The 23,797-nt window shown below is 43.5% G+C and overlaps 1 protein-coding gene across 2 annotated transcripts in view; it reads right to left on the reverse strand.

Annotated features, from left to right (window-relative positions):
* Positions 1-808: 808 nt before the first annotated feature.
* Pbx1 (PBX homeobox 1) overlaps positions 809-23,797 on the reverse strand; it is a 283,719-nt gene continuing 260,730 nt past the window's right edge. Inside the window, exon 9 of one of the 2 annotated variants that reach the window (XM_005370336.2) lies at positions 809-5,935. In XM_005370336.2, the coding sequence (XP_005370393.1) occupies positions 5,843-5,935 (93 nt within the window). In that variant the 3' untranslated portion in view covers positions 809-5,842. The remainder of the gene's footprint in view (positions 5,936-23,797) is intronic. The other variant, XM_005370338.3, reaches the window with a different exon arrangement.

The raw sequence follows: 23,797 nt of genomic DNA on the forward strand, positions 1-23,797 counted from the left end.
AAAAGAAAATACAATTCCAACTGCTTCTCTGCTGGTCTAGTCTTTGTTAATTGGAATCATGATTGGAATGGGGGTGGGTATGTGGTTGCTACCTCAGCTTTCACCTGTTCTCCTTTGGGACCTTGAAAATAGAGGCCTTGGAGCATGGAAATGGGAATGTAATGTTTGTTCAGCAGGGTGCTTTCGGAGGGACGAACTGTCAGTCAAGTCAGGTAATTAGATCTTTCCCACTCCAAAGATAGAAACATGATGTTGGAGGCAGAAGCATGGACTTACAGTGTGGATGATAAAACACATCAAATACTGACTGGCACATGGTAACCTAGCCAGGGTCCCAGTGGATACAAACTATCAGGCTGAATGCTTCAAATGGGACCGGAGACATAACCAATTGCAGGTGAGCAGATTTCCTGGAGTGACATCTAGAATACTTTGGAGGGTCCAGAAGTATTACTTATAATCTAGATTCTTTCCCTTGAAACATCTCTTGAGAAATGCAATTTCCCTTACGACCAGACCTTTCCAGAGAAGGCAAAGATAGCCCATTGGGCAAATAGTCACTACTTAGAAAACAGATGAGTTACTCTGTCCTTCAGTAGAGTTGATTTTATTATGGCTTCTTCCCTCCCTCCCTCTCTCCATTGCTCCCTCCCTCCGTTTCTCCCTCCTTTCCCTCCCTCACTTTGTAAAGCTGATGGTCTAGACTAGGGCAACTATTTAGAGCACAAGCTACAGTAACCCAGGCCCATGTGGGAAGCGAAGTTGCCAACACAGAAGAAGAAATCTACACAAAATACAAGTGTATGTATATATATTTTGCAACAAAAGAAACTATTTATTTGGAATCTGCATTACCAGTACAAATTAGGAGACTGTAAAACCTACATCGTGTTAGTATCATTAGAGAACACAAAAGTTCAGCTGGAATCAAAGGGGAAAGAAGCCTGTGCTCTCGCAGAAGCGGAAAAGCTTAAGCTTTTGGAACCAAAGTAGAGCAGAGCTTTGCAGGTTTATACTCTCAATAATGAGGCGGAGGGGGTAGGCGATAAAATCAACAACCAAAGGGAAACACTTCAAAATGAAACCCACAAAGGGAAGAAGTCATAGAGAGAAAGAGGGGGAACATTCAATGTTTTATTTATTTTAACAAGAGGGGAAAAAAAGTTTACAAAAAAAAAAATAGGGGTTTCCAGAAAGCTTTGAGCTGGCCTGGAAACCACAAAGGTGATGTGAAGAGGTTGCCTTTCTCAGGGCAGAAACAACACAGCTGCCTACAGCACAGCTCCACGACTCGGAGGGGTTCTTTTCTTCTTCATGTATCTGGCTGGAATTCTGTCTGCTTTCTGATCATCTGAATGTTTGAAGGAGTGATGTCCAAAACTGACCTTCTGTCCAACAACGTGGCTTTCTTTTTCCCTAGAACTAATACTAAATTTCTGAGGAAGCCTGCTTTGCAGTTTAAACAGACATCAGTCTAATCGGAGGTTAGTTACGGGGCCACCATCAGTGACTCAGAAACCAGCATTTTAGCATTCAATCTGCAGTCTGGACTCCGACTTACCACTCACCAACTCTCTACCCAGAATTGGCGAATGTGGATCCTGAGCCTGGGGTCTGCTTCCTGGCTCTACACTACTTGGTAATGGTACCCACCATGGCAGTACCTCCGGTGAAGTGCTGCCAGGAGAAAAATCCTGTCTTGTAGGAAGTATTCCCCTGGACAATTGACGTTAATCAAGGAGAAAGAAAGCCATTCAGAGGAAAGAAAGACACTCAGAATCAACAAAGGCAAAACGTCTTTCCTTCTGGTTTAAGAATTTCCCTGGACAGACTCTGTGAGTTTTGAGAGAAGCAAGTCTGTGTCTCATTATCTTGGGGACTACAGGGTGCCACACATCCTGGGCATGCAAGAAAGCAAGGGCATGTGGCCCTGGGATTTACCACTGTTTCTGACATCGGCTGAAGCAAAGCAGAGCACGAAGCAGCCTCCCCTACAGCGGCCCCTCGTCACATCACCTTGTGTACATACTTAAGGAATAAAACCAGCAAAGACCCACAACCCGGACAGTGAAAGAAAAGCACCCCCCCTCAAATAAACAAAACCAAAATAACATGAAACAAAACTATTTTTTTTTGTATTTTTAAGAGCAGGAATAAAGAAAGGAAAAAGAATTTATTTCTGGGTCTCAAAATTAATAAACATAATGAGTTAGGTTATACCTATTATGTCACTATTCCAACCTTATTTTTTTTCTTTTTTTTTCTTTTTTTTTTTTTAGTTTACAAAATGAATTACGGTCACTTTTAAACATTGTGAAAGAAGAAATGGATGTACACAACTTGACACTTTTCTAGCATTCTTGAACTAATTCACAAATGCAAGAAAATAAAAAGAAAAATGGGGGAAATGAGGAACATAGGTAGTTTGGTGTTAAAAACTAATGCAGGAATGATGTGTATTGTCACAGAAAGAAGGGGAACTTCCCCTTCCTGTTTTGCGTGCTATGAGGATCATTTTTAAAATTTTTATTATAAACACTATTAAATCCAGACCGCATTTTTGGTTTTTTTTCTTTATCTGAATATACAAGAACATTCATTATCAAATGTTCGTCATCAATACTACAAAGAACAAGACACAAGTCGCAAGAAACGATGGAAAATGTTAATAAAGCTGAAAGAATTGTTGAGTTTTTTTTTTTTTTACTTTTTTTTCTTAAGTTTTTTTTTTAAATTTGAGTTTCTGTAGTTTTATCTTTTTTTGGTATCGAAGTCAGGTTTTTCTGGGCAGAAAAATAAAGAGAAGGAAAGAGGTGAAGGTAGGTGTGAGAAAAGGCAACCAAAAATTAATAATAATAACAATAATAATAATACAGTACCACTACCATAGGGAAAGAAGTGGAAGGAAGGTGCCAGGAGGCTGAACTGCTGCCAAGGAGTCTGTTCTGCCCCAGTGGGAAGAGGAGAAAGAGGCAATCAAATGTAACAACGGTGACACAACCAAGGCCACTGCCAGTCTCAGGAGAAAACTGCTGCTGGGGGAAATGGGGTACCCCCATTTGTACTTCGAATGTGAAAGCATCCTGGGGCACGGAATTTAGGGGTCGAGTTGGGTGTCTAGAGGCACGCGCTTTCCACTCCTATCCTGAGGCTGCCAGCATTCTCTAGCCTTGCTTGACAACAGAGACCTGGATGTTGGAGGTGACAGTAGGCATGGAGAACAGGCTACGGAATAAGTGTTGGGCCGAGAGAAGGCCTGGTGAAGTGCTGGGTGGGGCTGCTACTGCCTGGAGAGAAGCTGTCCTGTGTGAAGGCAGCCCTGCTTTCGCATGTTCCACTCATCCCCTTCCTGTGTTCAGGCCAGATCTGGAGTCATTCTTCTCACTTTGCTCCATGTTAAATGATGAGCTCCAGCCATATTTGTATGAGGAGTTTCAATATATTCCTGCCACAAAGACAAAGGCCACTGGTTCTCATCACTGTATAGACTGGGGATGACGTCCCTCCTAGGCACTCTTTTCTGAGCATGTCATGGGTTAGTTGACAGTCTTTCTAGTGACCTGGGTTGGCTAGACAGATTTTCATTTGCCAAATAATTACTTTCTGCATCATCTTCAAATATCTATCCCCTCAGGCTTCCCTTTACGCAGGCCCTACTCCTCTAAGCACAAATGAAGCAAGCTTCCTACCAGTCATCGCAGTGCCATGTGGCATGCGTGTGACATCGTGGGCTGGTTTCGTAGCCTTCAAGTTCTTGTACTTCTTCCCAGAAGTCTCTGAAGCAGAGTGGCTGTGACAGGGACAGGCACTGGGAAGGCCACATATTAGATTCAACCAAGAGCTAATAAAATAAAGTTCTACCTGTCTAGGTTCGAATCTCTTCTCTATCCTAAGAAGACTAATAGACCCAAACCAAATCAGAGCAGAAAGTCTCTAAAGCAACGCTTTGTCGTTATGCTGAAGACAACAAGACCACGAGCAGAAATTAGAACAAGAAGACCATGTCTTGTTCTGCCCTAGCCTGACACAGTTCATCACAGGGGCATTGCTCTCCTTGATCATCAGACCTAGAGATTAAATATAAACAAAATCAGTCTCCTGGGCCTTTTAAAAGCCCCTTGGTAAGCCAAGCATAACAGTTCCCATTTTACAGATGATGAGCATGAGGCCCCAAAATTATCTGACCATGTGCCACTTAATCTACTGGCAAAGTTACCATCTTTAAGGCTAGAGGAGCTGACTGGGGAATTTAAGCTCAAGTCAAAAGCAAGACTACCTTTCTAGAAAATGTTATTCTCTTTCAATCCCGCGGTATTTAGATTACTCTGATTATTTCAACAGCAGCAGCAACAACAACAAAAAAAACCATCATTCTTACTCTATGATTGTTATGTCTTCAAATTAATCAGTAAAAAGTTCACCTGAACCACATTCTATACCACTCTCTCCTTCAGAGGAAGAAGCCAAGAACAAGATCACACTGTACTATAATGTTTTGAAAAGATAATGTCATAAAAACACAGACAAAGCAGCCAAATCCATCATAGATATGGTGAGTCCTGTGTCTGGCTCCCTGAGAGCTCCAGAGGTGGTGGGAATGAAAACTGTTTACACTTGAACCCTGACCTGCATGCCAATAAACGCCTGTGCATTCCGCTGTGGTAAGTGCATACGGGCGGGTCCTAGAAGCCCCGGGCACATTATGCTTCTCTCTCAGGCTCACCGGTAAAGTAATATGATTGCTAATGTATACATTTGCACAGGATTAGATTGCCAGGAGATCAGTTGGAGGCATGAGCGTGAACACTGCCAGGGCCTTCTGGAGGGGAGGTCACTGATAAAAGGAAGTAGCATCCTGCCAAGCAAAGGTGTCGGGTTGTGTGTGGGTCCACCTGTGTGTTACGTATGTGACGTATGTGTGCACGTGTCTAGGAAGGGACAGTGAAGCCTTTCAGGATGAGATGCCTTCACTCTTTACGGATGCAGCCATTGGGATAGCTTTCTCAGATCCGGCTTGTGTGAGGTTCGGAACATTGCTGCCCAAGTGTTGAATGGTTTCTACGGACTGTGTCTCTGAGACCAAGAACTGTTCCTAAGAAGATGGGAAAGCTGGTAGGAATCCTGTGTGTCCCCCCCCCCCCCCGCCTGGCTTCCTGCCTGGGATTTGATCTGATAGAGCTACGCTGCGACATGTGGCACCTTAGAAGGCCAGCTATGGCAGTCCCCAGCAAATACCTGGGGCCAGAAAGAAGAGAAAGAAACTGGGATTGTTCCCAGAAAGAAGGGGCAAATGGAGACAGAGTGGCCTGGAATGAGTAGGGCAGTGTGGTGTATTCCTGCTAAGAGGTAGTGAGAATAACAAGAGAGACAGAAGGATTGCCTGTCAACATAGGGGTGAGGGCTCCGAGTGAGGTAAATTTGGCTCCTCAAACCACCAGCATGAAAACATACAAATACGTTTATTGTTTTCTTTGTAATTTGCTTTTTTTCTTTTTAAATTCCTCTAATTGTTGAAAATATCCTTCAGCGATATAATAGAGGGCAGGAACCCGGGGAGTCTAGAACAGAGGACAGGGCCAGGGAAGATGACAGAGACCAGTCTGAGAGCTGGAGGCAGGGGAAGGTGGCTTCTACCCAGAAAAAAAAAAGGGAAGAGAGTATAAAGAAGTGTCCAGATTGGCTGAAATAGCATCCCAAAGAAGAGAAGAGAAGGAGACTCTTATTGTGTTTGCTGATTGCTTCGACCTCCAGTCTGACCGCTTCAGCGTTGGGAGAGAAACCCTCCCTCCTGCCCCTGCCCCAACTGCGGCACAGGGTCAGCCGGGATGCGATTGCTGGGAGATCAGTTGGAGGTGTCAGAGTGAACACTGCCAGGGCCTTCTGTAGGGGAGGTCACTGATGAAGGGGTAGTAGCGTCCTGCCAACCTCCATTAGCCTAGAAGGGAAAAAGGGAGAGAAGTCAGTCCTCTGATCAGGTGGCCGTTTTGAGCAGACAATGACAATGAGGCAACTTGAGGAAGGGACTGGCACCTGGCACATGGGGACACCCATAAAATGGGCACATAGCGTTGTGGATGATAATAGTCCCCCCACCCTCAGATAAGCTCTTCCTCCCAGTGAGCCTTTGAATCCGGTGCTGACACCTCCCACTTGTGTGATGTGTTTGTAGTTCTCCAAGAGTCTGCAGTTCGGTTCCAGCTATCTATGGAGAAACAACTGTTTTTTAGTCATGAGACTGGAGGGTTCTGTTTTGGTTCTAATCTTGGCAACAACAAGCCACTGATGAGAGTAAAGCTCCTAAACATGGCTGGCTTTGGTTCCCCTCTGAGGAATAAGAAGGATGGCCTAGATGCTTAAGTTCTTCCTGGCTCTGTGTGTCCTGATGCCAGAGTCTAGAATCTCTTTGGTGCATGGCGATGAGTATAGTTCATGTACTCAAGAAAGGAGCTGAGACAAGACCGTGGATGACCTATAATTCAAGACGGAGCCTAATCAACAGTGGAGCCTGTTGTTAAGAAGGTGAGGATTTCCATGAGGGCAATGTTTTGCTGGAGCATTGGGAACTAATGTACTTAGCAGGATATATTGTTATGAAGAGAGAGGGGGAAGACTGGAGCGGGAGGATTAAACTGGAAGCGGGATGGAAGAGAGGAGCAAGGGAGGGAATATGGGGAGGGACATATTAAGGGCCATTTGAGGGACCATATGAAAACTTGAAACTAAAGAAGCTTCCTAATTTATATAGTTTATGAAAGAAATATTAATGGAGTAATTATATACATACATGAAGAAATATAAATGGAGTCACCAAATAACGAGGGAGACAAGGCCCCAACTAGACATCTTATACCACCAAGGGAAACCTCCAGTGCCAGGAACAGATTACATCTACTTAAATCATTGGCCAAAAGGGCCCCATGGAAATCCCCCAAACATCTCAGGCTGATGCCAAGGATACTGGTTGCTCTCCACAAACTGATGATAAGGTCCTGTAGATGAAGACGATGCTCATCTATCTCCTCGGACACCGAGACATTGAGTTGGTGTCTAACTGGAGGCTTCACTCCCACTGACTAGTATATGCAGAACTGGAAGGTACTCTGCATGTTACCAGAAGAGAAAGGTAATCATCCATCCAGCTAACCTGTGATCTACATCAGTGACCTGCCTGTAAGATACGCTGGTGCAATAGTAACACCAACGTGAGAGTAACCAATCACTCTGATGGGATTTAAGGCCTACTCCATGAGATGGAAGTCATGCTTGACCCTGCTGGGGTAGCCAAGAACATGAGACTAGATAGGACAGGGAGAAACCAAATACTAAATTCTTTTGCTAAAGAAACATAGCTACAGAATGATTCCTTATGACATTTTCCTATACCCATACATCAGGGCCTTGCTCATTCGTCATCAGAGAAGCTTCTTCTTGCAGTAGATGGAAACTAATGCATAGACCCAAAACTTGGACAGTGTACAGAGAGTGAGAGATTTTGGAACATTCCATCCGAAATGGGATGTCTTCATCTACTTACTCCTCTACGCCAAGGCTCATAGCCTGTGTGAAAGATGAGGCGGACAGATTGTAAAGGCCAGATGTGGTGGATCACCAGGGGAGCAGTGTCCTCCAGACACAGCAGGACCGCTGTACATGTGAAAGCAGGTGGCAATACCCACAGGGCCTGGACAGGTTCAAGTCAGATGGGGTTCCTGCACTGCCAGGATGAAATAGACATGACTCCCCACCCCTAACCAAGAAGTTATCTGCAATTGATACCTACTTGCAAATGAAACATTAGTCTTCTGCAATGGAGTCTCACTGGGCATATTAACCACACTTAAGGGTAGACTCCCCAAGCCCAACGGTAGAAGGTCCACACAAGAATAACTCAATGGTATTTTTGGAGAATTTTTGTCTTATATATCTCTGTTTGGGTTTTTAGTTGTTACTGTTCTTTTCTTGCATTTTGGTGTCTAATTTGTATGTATTTGTGTGTGTGTGTGTGTGTGTGTGTGAGAGAGAGAGAGAGAGAGAGAGAGAGAGAGAGAGAGAGAGAGAGTTGGGTAGGTGGGAAGTGGTCAAGGAGGGGGAAAACATGATCAGAATATATTGCTCATTTTCTTAATTAAAAAAAGAAGGAACAAGAAAGAGAAGAAGGTGAGAGTTTCCACGAGGGCAATACTGTGTCTTGTTGGAACACTGGGAATAAATATACTCTGCAGAGGAGACAAACTCTGAGGTGACCCTTGAGAAGGCTATTCAAGCCATTCATCATGGCCACCATTGTGGGAAGCACCAGAGTGACAGCAAAAATGAGGAACTGTAAGCCCAAGGGGGCCTTTGGTGGCCATTTGTACCAGGCACTTGGCTCCTTCTTAAGGAACTGTTCTGAAGGGTTTGTGGAGTAGACAGTCTTTTCACAAAATAGAACAGAAACAAGAAAGTTCAAGACTGACTTCTTCTATGACAGTTAATTCAGGATACGTGACTGATATCTATATTTGAGGTCATTGCACTAAAATGTGTCTCCTGCCCCAAACACTGTATTCTTGGAAGCAATTTACCGCAACCGTGGATAATAAGGTCAAATAGACCACGTCTTACCCTGATAAAAATAGTCTCTATCATCTGTCCTTTTGCTTTATTCTTTGGAAACTCTGGAGTCGATGGGCAGACAGTATCATTCACATCTGGGAGGGGGCACCGCTATAATGCTAGCAGCTCCATAGTAAGAAGAAGGCTGAATGTCTGTGAGCTCTTTATGAACAGGTGTCTGGTTTCATCTCTTTCACAAAGTGGCTAAGATGCAAGAAAAAGGCTTCCTGGTCCCTGACTGAGATGGAACGCAGATTTCTTAACTTGAAGGCAGCATCTTCTCTGCCCTCTTCCTCAGCTTGGCTTCCTTTGCCATTGGCTCACACAATGATGCTCCCCCACTTTCCCAGAAAAGCCAGATTTTTCATTCAAAACAGCTTCTACCAGTCATTTTAGCATAGGGTAGGTTTTATCAAACCCTTAACAAGGGAAAGATGTGGACAGCAAGTGGTTTATCCCAGGCAGTAACAAGAAGAGCACGCCTCCCCAACCTCAGGCCCATGAATGACTACTCTGAGCTCAAACCTCTAACCTAATCTATCAATGGTTGCTCTCACTGCTGGAGGACCTCTCTCACGTGTGTGTGTGTTTGGGACAGTCCACTGAGAACAGTGAAGGTATGAGAATTCTGTCATAACATGAGGTCTTTTCATGTTCCAGGGGCAAAGACTTGACAGTAAAATCCATACTGGAAACAGAATAGATTCAGATTCCTAGCACAGGTTGTCCTGGGGAGACAGTGCCTCTGCTTTTCCACCCAACTAAGGGCATATAAATTCTGGTGTCATTTGTGGCTGGCTGAGAATAGTGACTATACTTCCTTTTCTACAAGAAAATATTTTAATGCTATTAGTCTTTTTTTTCCTTAAAGAAATAGGGTCTGCTTATCAATAATATTTAGAAAAGACAAGCTTAAAAGGCACAGTATTTAATACCCATAATCTACTACTCAGAGATAATTACTGTCAGCACTTTGATATCTGTCTAGCTTAATAATTTCATATGTGTATGCTTACTTGATATTTTGATAGATAGTTAGATAGATACATAGATATAGACAGACAGACAGACAGACAGGTAGACTGACAGGCAGGTAGGCACAGAGGCAGGGAGGCAGGCAAGGAAATGTGTTGTGGCATGCATGGGGAAGAAGGGGAGTAGGCAGGCCTTTGTATGTGTGCTGGCTGAATAGTATGGCATCTTCTGTGAAAATGATAAAAGATATTTAAGTACAATACCACCAGACAGAGTACAATGCTAGGAAAAAAGAAAAGCCACCTTAAGATTGTTCTGGCACGAGAAGGAAATCCCAGGAAAGCAATTAGCACTGAATCACGGCACGAGCCACAGGGCAGTGTGAGATGACCATCACCATCTCACTTAACCGTGCTACAACTCCATTAAAGCAGTCGAAATGGGGCCCCTGCTGAAGTATTCAAGAGAGAATATTAACCGTCCTGTGATTTGAAAGGAAGGGCTGGAATTCTGTATTGCTCAGAAATACTGAGAGATGTCTCTTTGAATTATCTCTTGGCTGGAGCATCTCAAAGAAATGAGATGCTTTTCTTAAAAATTCTACTTTCTCAGGCCAGTACTAGATGCAGGGGGTGGGGCAGCACGGGAAACTCAAAGATGACGAACAAGGATTAGTTCAACTAAATATCAAAACGAATATTTTAAATATGCCTGTTGGACCAGGGAAGGAAAATATATGAAATCTGTACTCCAAATAAATACATACAATAAACCTTCTAGTTTTATAAAAACAAAACAAAACAAAACACCACAACTCCCTTTTCCATCCAGAAGCCCAAGAATGGACATAGACATAGACAAGTGCTTCTGAGAGTTGGCAATCACCATTCCATATTAGTCCCAAGCCCATATTCCAGGAAAACCTCGTGACCTGAAACAAAACTGTGTAGCAGGTCACTTTCCCAAGCATATATCAACTATGATCCCCTATTTCCTCCCAAATTTAGGAGACAGTAGCATGGGAGGTTCAAATCAGATAGGCCGTGGTGCCATGGTACCATGGTGTGGGGAGACCCGGGAGAATTCCCTCCTCTGTAAGTGCTTTGTACAGCATAGTAGAGTACTGCCTGCTGCTGTAGCCGCTGGAAACAGCTAGCTCAGAAGCGGCAAGCAAACCCGACTGCACCGTCTTTCCCGTAAATCACTGAGGCTGCTTCCGAGGTATCATTCCAGCTTTAACGTAAGACCTTCAGAGGCTGTGCCATCTTGGGAAACAGCTGACCTCGCTTACTGCCACGTTAACCCTCGGGAGCAATTCTCTCCCTCTTCCCTGACTGCGGGTGAATATTAAGCAGAAAGCTCTGCCTTTGTGTGTTTATTATCTGGGCGTAGTGAGAGGAAAGGATGCTCTCATTAGCAGCGGCACGAGGGAGGCAGGAACCAAGACTCTGTGTTTTCTCTGGACCTGAGTTTCTCCCTTCACTGTCTGCCGCACACTGTCCTTCACAATGGACACCACCCAGGGTTAACCTCGGAAAGCACCCGTGAGGACTTAGTCCTTTTCGGTTCTGAAGACGTTCCTCCTGAGAGAATCATCTCCACGTGGTGGAGAAGCAAGACCCAACCTCACTTTTAATGTCACCTGAGGATGCCTAAAGGTCACAGAAAAGGTTCCACCTAGAACCTTACAGAGGGGGAAATATAAGGTATAATACTGGAACTAAATGTAGCAGTTTCTCAAAGTGAGAAAAATTATAGATCTTCAAAACACAAATGAAAGCTATTACCCGACCAAAGTGCTTGAAATAGAGTGAATCTACTATATGGCCCAATCTGATGACCCTGGCTCAGAATCTGACACACAACAGATTTTGCTAGAAGCATACTTATAGACCAAGCATGACTATCTGAAGAGAGAGTGAGAGGGATGAGCTCTCAAGTCAAGTCCAGGGCAATTGCAATCAAAGCCTGTATTTCTTTCTTCTATGCTTCTTTCTTTGAACCAGAACAGGGCCCAGCAGTCAGTGGTCTCTCCTTGGCTTTGGCGGTTTCTGCAGCCCCTTTAGTTGAAAGCAAAGGCTGCTGGGCTAAGCAGTGCCTGTCCCGTCTCCTCTCCTCCCCGCTCTTCCTCTGCACTTACCTTAGCAACACGCCGTTGATGCAGAGAATTCATCACCTGATGTGACAGCCCAAGCGAGCCTGGCACTAAGAAACTCTCATTTGCAACCCAGAAATACGCTGAGGTGCTACAAACTGGCTGATGTCAGCACCAAGTTAAGCTACATCTGCATATGGGCCAGATGCCATTACCAGAGATGCCTTCAGCATGGACGAAGAGGTGTACGTGCTCCAGGCCCTCAATCACCCAGGCTGGTGAGCCAACGAGGAAGCAAAAGAAGAAGATGGAAGCATCATTTTTCCTCCTCTGGCTGCATGTGGGGTACACACACGCATGTACGCATGCTCACACACAGCTCCCACATATGCCAGACACATCAGTTCACATAGAAGCTACGCCAAGATCTGTAATCTCAATCTCTCTTCTTTTTTTTCTCTCCCTTCCTTATTTACCTCTTCTGCTTCTTCCTCCTCCTCTTTTCTTCTCTCAAATGTGTATAGAGTTCCATTATGTAGCCCAGGTTAGCTTCAGACTTGTGCCCCTCCTATCTCTGGTTCCCAAGCATTGGGATTATAGGTGTGTCTCTACGCATGACCTCATTTATTGTTTTCCTATCACGCTAGAAGAACAGTATTTTCCTAATGTGCTTTCCCAAGATAACCCTGTGAGTGCTCACCAAGAGAGGCTTTGGAATGTACAAATGTGACTGGAAAGTCCCCTAGGGGTCATCCTCCAGTTTAAAATTTCCCAGGAAAATTTACAATGGGAAACAGATCTGGGCCCAGCCTGGCACTCCTCCAATCTCATCTCTAGTTGCCCCAAAGAGATCTCTCAAAAATGTAATTTTGATCATATCACCACCTAGGGTAAACCTGTACCGACTCCATTGGCTTCGAGATGAGGTTCAATGTTCTCATCAAGTCTACAGCATTTTTGATTGTGTTTATTCCCAAGTCAACCCTTTCATTTACGACTTCAACCATCTCTGGCTCCTTAGGAATTCCCATAACAGAGCAGTCCCACTTCCTTCTCCTTGAATACAGTGCTCTCAAGCACCCAGTGATGCTCATTTAGGTAGGAGCTCCATGCAAGACCGAATTTAATTATCCTTGCAACTCCATTCCTTTGCAGTGTCTATTTCTCCACCAGGCTCCTCAAGGCTCAGGAAACACCTGATCACCCCATCTATTCCACCACACAGCATGTGTTTCTTCACAAGACCCCTCCCCCCCCCGCCGCCATTTATCAAAGCACAGGAGCAAGTCCATGAAATATGTCTCTGCCTTCAGAGAGCCTATCACAGTGTCTGGCACATCACAAATTGTGATAGACATCTCCTGAAGGGAACACAGGAAGACATAAACAAGCATGTTGGGATACCATAGCATCCATTCTCCATCAAGGGGAGACACAGAGTATCAGGTCTCTGAGCTCCATGATTCAGTCTGACTATATAAAAGCAATAATGTACTTTTTTAAAAAAAAAAAAAAATTCAAAATACCAAGCAGAAATGGGTCTAGTGTCTGGGTAAATCTGTATGCAGGCGGTAACCTTTCCTTTCCTTACTAAATTGCCACCAGGGAGACAGCTTATTGCAAACAGTTCTCTGTGATTAACATTTCCATGATGTACTTTGTTTTTAGGGAGAACAGTTGAGAAGGATATTGCACCATGGCCACACACAGCATCTCAAGAAGCGGCAGTCTGCAGAAAGACTAAGGAGAAGGGGAAGGTGCTCTTCCTACCTAGAATCCAGAAAGCTTCAGGGTCACCACTTTGAGATGGTGAAAGCTCTAAAATGTGCAGACGTTGCTCTTAAATGCCCCCACCCCCTATCTTTTCTCTTTCCAGGGATGAAACCCCAAACCAACTTCCATTTAGGATATAGGAATGAAGGTGGCATATCCCAATATAGAATAACCCTACAAATGCCAAATATGGATTTAAGATAAAAAATCCAGTTTTATTATCGTTGTTTGATAATATTTTTATCTGCTAGATTAGGCAGCCTCCTTTGGGAATTTCCTGGAACCTTAAGTGGCTCAACATCAGTTCTGTTGACAACTTAGCCGACCTTGCATGTGAGAACCCTTGTACAGGAATTCCTGTGTGGATGAGAAGATCTCCTCCTCACCAAATCAATTCTGATTAGTGTCAGAAGTTCCTTAAAGATTAAGATGCTAACTTGATCTTAGAATTGGGTCTCACTCCAAGACCTGATCTCACCACTACTTTGATCTATCTCCTCAGTGAGATGGTAGGTAATGGAACAAGAAGGAAGCCATTGGAAGATATGGAGCATGCCTAATGCAGTAGCTTCTCAGGAAGTGCCTGTGTTGAATGGATGAAGACCTGATGATTTGAAAGCTTCCCTAGTATCCTAAGCCTGGGAAGATGGGGCCTTGGCTGCTGGAGCCCACCATGGCTGCAAAGCTATGAAGGATGGATAATTTATTTATTCAGGACCACAAATACACAGTGGCCCGTATTATCAATGCAAATTCATTTTTACTCCTCAGGAGAGAACACTAAAACTCAGGAACTGGGTTGACCAAACTTAGTCCCCATTATGAGCTAATATTTTGGATGTTTCAGATGTTGGGAGCTGAGGCTGGGTACCAATGTAGAGGCACCATATTTAGATTGTGACACTCAGGAGTTAAGACAGGTAACTAACTCACGCTTGTTAATTGCCTTCTGGAAATCTGGGCTACTGAGTAAATGCTAAAACATACAAACTGCAAGACCAGCCTTGGAAAAGCCAGGCCATTCTCAGTTCTTCCACCACTTGCCTACAGTTCACCTTGGTACTAGTGGGCATACACTCTCCATGGCTCTGTGTAGGGCTCGGAGGAGCCACCACTAAGTGTATCACCCCTCGCCAGTTAATATGGTTTATCTCATATTGTCAATGTGCAGTAAGACAGTAAATCCAACCTGTGTGAAAAAACTCTTTCATGACAAGGAACTCCCACAGCCTCTGTCTGTTGTCTGCAGGGTGCAGGATGAGTATCAACTGCAGCAGCATTTTAGTGTAGCATGCCACCAACACACTTGTGCAGCATGCTTGAGATCAACTCCCAGGTCATGATCTGCTTTAGTGCTCCCTAGCCCCTGGCGGACTGTGACTTTTTTTCTAAATTCATCTCTAATTGAAGGCCCAGAATTAATACTGCTATATAAGGCACAGGAGACAGAGGTCGAAGCACATTGTACTATTTTGTGGCTCACACAGAATGTGGCAATGGACAGTTTCAGTTCTAGGATGGATTGTTTTCTCACTCCTATTAAAAGTACAAGTAAAGCCATCACACAAAAGGTTTCTGTGTCCCACAGATACACAGGGATCCCGAGGCTAACTATACAGTAAACAGGAGGCTAAAACTTAAACGCCAGTGCTTATCTAACTTTTCAAAGATTATCCTGATCTCTGGCAAAGAAAAATCAGCTCAGCTTGATTCAGCTAAATAGAGATGTCTTGGTGCAGAGAACTGTATTTATAGCTGAATAAACATCCTCTATCCTCAGAGCTTCACAAACTAAAACACACACACACACACACACACACACACACACACACACACCCTACTTATAATGAAAAACAATAGGTGTGTAAGACAATGTTTACTGATATAGCCAAATCTAGATAATCTAAGCAAAACATTTCTTTTTTTAACTTTTGGGATAAATTAGCCAATTGACTGATCCCATATTGAGCAGAATTCTTCATTGAGTTTTTGTACCCTTTGATTTGGCTTGAGCTTTGCAGCCAGGAGCATTGTTTACTCAGGGTACACACAGATATAGTACATGCATCACTGTGGTGATGGTGGCTAAAGAGGGAACACACACAGCCTGGTCTGTGAACGTGCCCTCGTCCTGTAAATCTTGAGGCTATTTACTGTCACACAGGAAGCCAAGCCTCTTACACTTTTCTGACCATCCAAGAGACAGCAATTACCCCAGATTATCAGACCAACAATGACATGCCGTGTAAAGAGAGACACTGAGCCAACTCCACATCCCCAAGACTGGCATATTCAAGTACACTTAGGACATTAATAGCAATTTACGTGCCATCACTGAGACAAAGCCACAAAGGCTTCGCTGGCAGCCTCTTATTTTGAAGCCTATTATTTGTGGGAGTTACAGGCTATAATCACAACAGAAACTTTCAAAACCCTTATCTTCCGTGACGCACCAAATCTATTTCAGAGCCGTAATTGCTATGTCACTGGAGAGTCTGCTGCTTAATGCACTCAAATGCCATTTAGTGTTTGCAGGGTCATTACAGCTAACAGAAGGGTGGGAGGGGTGGGCTATGGTGGGAAGCCGAGGGGGAAGACGCAGGCAGACAGTGCTGAGGGACACTAGGCACTATTGTGCCCGATGCACTTACAGAGGGTGCTGTTTTAAAAATTCTGTTGACTGCTGAAATAATCTATGGACCCAACAATTTCAAACTCAGGGGCTCTACTCTGGAGGTAGTCCGTGGATGCCAGCAGGTACATACTTTTATTCGAGATTCTCATCTAAGAGTAAGAGGGTTGGGCTTTTGAAATTTACCCTTCCCCCTCCTTAGCTAATTACAGAAATCTTTGCAGTGGAAATGGCCCAGCTGTCCTGAGGGATGGGGAATCTGCCTTGGCCTTTCTAGATGTAGTCGTATGGGACGAGAAGGCGGAGTGGGTGATGGTAAGCCACTCGTAGAGTTCAGGAGTCTAGAAAAATGCGCTACTTACAGATAGTCAAAGAACACACAAGGAGACGGATCCAGAAACACACGTAAGAAAAAGCATCAAGTCTCTTAAAGGAGCACTTCCTTGACCTAAGTCAGGCAGAGGTCATAATAAACAGGCCTTTAAATATATGTAGTTCTTATTTTTTTTCAACCTGGCTATGAACTAGGCTTACTCATTTGACTTAAGATAACAATAGGTGTAAGGTAAATCTTCAAAGAAATGTTGAAATTACCAACCTATCTCTAGGTCCATTTGGATAATTTTTAGGTTCTATTTTACAGTGCTGAATTTATTTTTAAATAGATCAGAATTCTATACAGAAGATGTCAAGTTAACTCAGACTGCAGGGAGACATGTGTTCAACCAGTGTCCCTCCTCAAGGTCCCACAGAGATAGTAAAAGACCCAGGACTCAGTCCTTCACCTGTCTCCTTCATTTGAAACAACTTTGTCCTCCAAGTGTTAGCTAAGTGCAGACAGTTAATATCCTTGTAGTACGAAAGTCCTTTATGTCAGAGAGGGAAAGACGAACACATAAAAAGCCAGTAAGTAAGTGTGGAGAAAAAAAATCCAACTTCACCACTGATTGAAAAGATACAAATTAAAACAAAACAGCTCACGAAGACTGAAAAACCATCAGGCATTACTGCTGAGGCTGCGGGGGAACTGGAGCTAGAAGCTGCTGGTAGGAACAACAACGGCATGGAAATCTCCAGAAGACACGCTTACAGTTCATGACATAGGCCTTAGACACGTTAATATCCTTTGATGTAGCAATGATTTTTCCAGAAATTTACCCAAAGAAATAACAGAACTTATGCATTGTATTTTCTAAACCAGGAGGTTTACCACTGTGTTATTAATAATAGTAAGAATTATGGACCTGCCCTATAACATGTTTCAATGCAACTATTTAAAGTTACGTTTGAGAAGAACGTTTAATAATTTGGAAAATATTCATAACATATTTTTGGGAAAATAAGTAGGCTACAAAATGACAGGTAACTTTTCTACACCCACATAAAAACATACACACAAGAGCCGGAAGACTGAAGTGCATAAGTAAGTGGTAATTTTATTCCGTGTTATTTTTTGTTTTCTCTAATTTTCCACACTAACTAGTCATTTGTAATCGGGGGTGGAGGGAGAAAAAGTGCATGCAAGATTTAAACAAAACATATAAAGGAAAAAAAATCTACATTTCCGGTAGGCCTCTGGTACATGGCCAGCTTGGGAGAGAAAAGAAACCACTACAGTTTGTGACCAAACCCAGGGGTTAGGAAGAAAAGCTGAATGAAGTAGGGTTCTGGTCTTCAAGGAGAGCATCACCAAGCCATTTCTGAGCTCTCCTAAAAATACTTACTTATGAAAACTTAGATGGATTTTTCTCCCTTCCCATGAAAAATAGTACCAGACATAGAAATTCATGAGACAAGATGGCAGCCTGCTTAGAGAATGGGCAGAAAGCCTATTACCTTTTCTTCCTTTGTGCCCAACACCAAAACCAAGTAGGAAGACACCGCGGGAGCATATCTGCTGAATGAATGAAGGAATGAGCGAAGACATGAATCCTGCAGCAAGGTCAAAACCACAGCGACACCACCTTCCCCACAGAGAAGATGGAGAAGGGAAGGAGCAGCTACAATTATCCACTCCCCTGTGAGAGATTTCTAGCATGCTGTGGTACAATTATGGGGGTGAGCAAGAGGTCAAAGACGGTAAAAACTAAAATAAATAGAAAAGGTCAAAGCAGGTGGAGGGGGTGGGGGAAGCCTTTCTCAGTAGCTCTGGTAGGGAGACATTCTAGACCACCAAATGTCTGTGTAGGCTTTAGGCAGGAAAAAAAAAACAAAAAAGAAGGGGAAGAAGCAGAGGCAGGTGGATCTTTGTGAGTTCGAGGCCAGCCTGGTTCTCAGAGCAAGTTCCAGGACAGCCAGGGCTATCCAGAGAAACCCTGTCTTGAACCCCACATGCCCCAAATAGTCCAGTCTTAACAATCTATTCCAGAAAACCACCTCTTCTAAAAATCCCACCATCACACCACTCCCAAAACTCGTGTTAGTAACCACTTCATATAGACTCATTTACAAAAGCATTCAGCTGGGCAGTGGTGCTGCACACTTTTAATCCCAGCATTCGGAAAGCAGAGGTAGGCGGATCTCTTGTGAGTTCGAGGCCAGCCTGGTCTACAGGGTGAGTATCAGGTTTCAGATGAGGTGCATTCTTGGGACACAAGGAGCATGATCCTTTTCAGAAATCCATGGTTCAGGGAGAGGACAGGAATGGGTGGGCAAAGAGCTCTATCCCCTACTCCAGGATGCTGTCCAACACACCCCAAGAGTGTGAGCCACATTCTGAAGCTGAGCTCCATCACACGCTTGTCAATTGCCACAAGGTCTGAGCCACACTGCGAGTTTTGACCACTGAGAATGGCTTCTAGGCAAGGACAACCTCACTGGGGCCCAGGAGAGAAAGAGAATTTTGCATTAGGTACCTGTGGGAATTTTACAAAATATTAAACAATGGGAATTGCCACCTGCAGGTCCAGCTTGCTAGCCTTCACAACTGTTCTTATGAATTATTCTGATGAGCTTCCAAACTATTTTGCTTATGGTTTTTTAAATGTTGACATTTAAAGTAAATATGGGTTTTAAATTTATGCATATAAAGTGCTCACATATAAAAGCAAGTTAGTGTTAGCAATTATTACAATTGTAAGTATCAGTTTGGCCTGTTATTTTTCTATCACTATTGTTTTATAATTGTGTTTTAACTAACAATTTTGTAAGACTTCTTTATTTTATTACAACTTGGGCTGTTGTTTTAAACCGTTGTGTCTTTGATGATGGCATTTATTTAGCCTTTCACTCCAGTTTACTTTGTCTTTATTGTTCTCCTTAATACTTACGTACCTCAATTGCTTTGAACTTTCATTTTGTATTTCAAATACAATTTTATCACTCTCCTGCCAATTTAATCCTGCCATTTCTTTACAAGTGAATAGTATATTTTTATTTCATACTGTTTCTTACTGTTTCATGCTTTAAAAATTTTAACTCTTGCCATATATTTTTTCTTATTTATCTTCCTTACTTTTATTCAAATGATAACATATTCATAGCCTTTTACCCTTTTTTTTTTAAAGAGTATTATGTGCACAAGGAGGAAGAAGGAAAGTTGATGAAAATCTTGGGCCATTGAAGTGAGGGGTTTTCTTACCCTCTGTCTGGGAGAGATGGCTATTAAACATCTGCCGTTCCACTTTCTTGCATGCCGATCTTTAAACTTCTAGCAGCATTATTTAACGTGCAAAAGCTATTAAAATATTCACAGGCAAAGGTCCCCCGTTTTACCATCTTACTGCTCCCCAGATGGGAAAAATCAGCAACAGCAGCCACAAAGCTACTTCTAACTGCTATGCGTACTCTGCACGCCTTCTGTCACAAGGAACTGGCTAAGCTCTCCCAGGGAAGTTTGGTTTGTTTTTGATCTCTGAATGCTTCTGAATTTCATGGGGTCCTTGGGTAAAAAGCCACGACAGACGTAAAGAGTAGGCACCTGCAGGAAAGGTCTGTCCTTGTAACTTTCTAGCTGTAATTTTGATGATGGAATTGACAAGACAGCAATCAGCAAGGATGTGGAACCAAAGAGGGATAACCGGGTTCTTTCTCACACCCGCTAGGTTCCAAAATACCCATCACAGGGCACTGTGAGGACCTCGGCGACTCCTTCCATGTGAGTACTTTAAGGTCTATGGGCTTACAGGTCCGTCTGGACAAAAGTGAAAGTCAGAGGCTTTAGACTGTGACTCTGCCAGGTCGACACCTGGCTCCGCCACTTCCGTGTCAGTTGATCTTGGGTAACATACTTAATCTTTCTGGCCTCGGCTGACAGACTCTAGTCGGAAACTCAATAAACGTTATGAGCTAGTGCTCCTGACATAATATATTGTTGGAGGCACAGCTCAGCTCTAAACTTTAAACACACGGTGAGCCATGTCTGCTGTCCTTTTCCCTCTAGAAGGGGCACAGAGCTTGTGGGAGGTCTCTCCAGAAAGACTGGGCAAGGTGATGGAAGGGCCTGATGCGTCCAGTGTCATAGTGTCATTTTCTGGCAGTGCGGTGTCTGTCAGAGCACATTCCCCGGTAGTGAGGTGTCTGTCAGAGCACCATTCCCCGGTAGTGAGGTGTCTGTCAGAGCACCATTCCCCGGCAGTGCTGTGACTGAGCACCATTCCCCGGCAGTGTGGTGTCTGACAGAGCACCATTCCCCGGCAGTGTGGTGTCTGGAGAGAGCACCATTCCCCAGCAGTGCTGTGACTGAGCACCATTCCCCAGTAGTGAGGTGTCTGTCAGAGCACCATTCCCCGGCAGTGTGGTGTCAGCACATCACTGGCAGCGTTCTTTTGGTAGAAGCTCAGTTGAGGCCATGATTGATCACTTCCTGAAGGAGGTGGATGTATCATGTCTTGCAAGTGTTGACTTTGAAGGAATAAGGTTTTGTGCAAGTCTGGGGAGGCAAGGAAGGCCGACTAGACTTGCAGCTCAAGGACACTGGATTTATAAAGCGAAGAAAGAACAGAAGAAGAAAGGGAAGCTTGGCTATCCTGCACTCGAGGAAGTCACTATGGAGTTTCTGTTTATACATATTTCAAAAGCCTTTCTTATGAAAAATTAGATTATAATCCCCTTTAAAAGGAAGCATACCAGGTCAAAAGCAAAGACGCAAATAGAACACACCACCTTATTTGGCTTTAGATGGCTTTCCTTGCACTGTTAGGCCCTAAGACAGTATGAGGGTGAGGTCAGCTGGGGCAGCTGTATGAGGAAAACCTTAGACTCCCTGGAAAAGTCCAGACTGTTCTGTCCACATCTATGGGCTCTGCCCTTCTTCCTCTACCTGCTCGCCTTTTTGTCTTTATAAATTATGAGAAAGGGGCAGGCACACGGAGACACAGGACAGCAACCAAAACACAGGCACACTGCATGCACCAAGACGCCAAATGCGCATTCACAATCTGCACACTAAGTTGCAGAAAATTTGCCCTCAGAAGAGAAAACATGACTGTTGGGAAATATTAGGAAAAGATATATTACATTTTTTATGTTGTAGAATATTTGTTTAACGATGCAAAGATGTGTTGCGTTCTTTCATGTTGCGTTTGTTTAATTCAGTTATCAAGGCTGTGTGACTTTGCCTGTCTAAAACACCGGATTGGTCTAATAAAGAGCTGAATGGCCAGTAGCCAGGCAGGAGAAAGGATAGGCAGGGCTGCCAGGCAGAGAGAACATATAGGAGGAGAGATGGAGGGGCAGACGGCAGGCCACATTTTGCATAGACTAGCAGGGCCGGAGGGGGCAGCAAGCCAGAGGCGGTAAGCAGAGGATTGCAGAGGTGACCAGGGGAACTGAACTAGAGCGAGCCTACACTTTGTAGAAGCACGCAATGGTCGAGTCTTAGCCAAAGGGTTCACCGTGAACATGACCTGGGCAAGCTTGAAAAATTACAATTAGGTGAATTAGTAGCAGAGAGAGCTGAAAATTACTGCAAGTAGAGACTATAATAAATGTAGGTAATTCTATATACACACTGAGACAATGGGGATGTTCTATCGGGAACTCACCAAGGCCAGCTGGCCTGGGTCTGGAAAAGCCTGGGATAAAACCGGACTCGCTGAACATAGCAGACAATGAGGACTACTGAGAACTCAAGAACAATGCCAATGGGTTTTTGATCCTACTGCACGTACAGGCTTTGTGGGAGCCTAAGCAGTTTGGATGCTCACCTTACTAGACCTGGATGGAGGTGGGTGGTCCTTGGACTTCTCACAGGGCAGGGAACCCTGATTGCTCTTTGGGCTGACGAGGGAGGGGGACTTGACTCGGGGAGGGGAGGGAAATGGGAGGTGGTGGTGGGGAGGAGGCAGAAATCTTTAATAAATAAATAAATAGATATATTTATATTTTAAATCTCCCTCCATATTATCTCCTTGCTTACAGCCTAGTCTTATGCTAATGCATAGTAACTTATTATACATGGCTAATTTTTAATAAGGGTTCTATTTAGCTTAGAAAAGCAAAAAGCATTGTTTTTGTTTGTTTTACTTATTTATTTGAAAGAAGTCTGCCCCTCTCCATAGTACAGCCGTGCCTCTCACACTATGGCATCACTTTGGGTGACTGTCAAATGGCTGGCAGAGCACTTAGAGGGCCTCACTGCCCATCCCTGCAACCAGTAATTACAAGTGGCTATTCTTTTTTTAATTAATTGAAATTAGGTAAAATTAAAAACCCATTTTCTTATACTAGTCACATACCAGGTGCTCCATAGCTAGGTGTTATTAATGGTTAAGTTATCGAGCAAGATTAAAACAGACTATTCTCATCAGGACAAAAGCTCCATTGCTTTAGTTACTTATGTGAAACATACAAAAGACTGCATGGCAAAGACCAATCCTATTTATAAGCAATTCATATAGTTTAGTTGGTTGGAATGCATGCGTAAATGCTTCTTATGATAGCCAGTTCCTAGATTCCTTTAAGATAATGTATTATATTGATTACATTAGATGGTACAGCTCTGTCTAAGAAGTGGATGACTAAGGCAGGAAACTTCCACCCCTATTAGCTCCTGGTGACCTTATGGACCACCAGAGCTATGTCCTATTAATGTTTCTATTACTGACGTGGGATATTAGAAGGTTTTTGATAAATATTTGTTGAATAAATCATTTATTCATTTGTTATCTATACTACGAAACTAAAGCATATTTAGATAGTAAGATATCTAGATATCTATTACTTAGGAAAAGAATCCCCTCTGGGTCACATATAACCAGAGATGAAGCAGGAACTTCAAAATGTTACACAGTTTTACTTTTGTGCAGTAACAGTGGGATTTCTCTGAGAAACCGACAGTGATCGTCTATCTAAAACAAGGTTGTTTACGAGCATGGATTCAGAAAGCAAAATCCAGCCCAAACTAGACCCAGGAGAGAGCAGTCCCCTTCAGAAACCTATGCTGTTTATCATAGTTGAGCTTTGTTTAATTTTCCCAGTGCCACAATTTCTCTTTACTTACGGCTTTGAACATCTCTCCTCATGCTACATTGTTTTGGGCATAGAAAAATAATCACTGTTCATAAATATAACATGACCGTGGACAATGGCTTACATAACGACTAGCTCAATCGTCCTTTCTGGCATTCAGGAAACTCAATCCTCTCAAAGGAAAATGAGCTGTCCATAGTCACATGGGTAGAACTGAAACATATACTTTGCACGTGCCCACAGAATATGGACGTAGAAAACTTTGGAGTGAACACAAACCTAGCCTTGAAGTCAACCAAGTTCACCTTGAATCTATA

Source organism: Microtus ochrogaster, unplaced genomic scaffold, assembly GCF_000317375.1.
Source record: "Microtus ochrogaster isolate Prairie Vole_2 unplaced genomic scaffold, MicOch1.0 UNK75, whole genome shotgun sequence".
NCBI lineage: Eukaryota > Metazoa > Chordata > Mammalia > Rodentia > Cricetidae > Microtus > Microtus ochrogaster.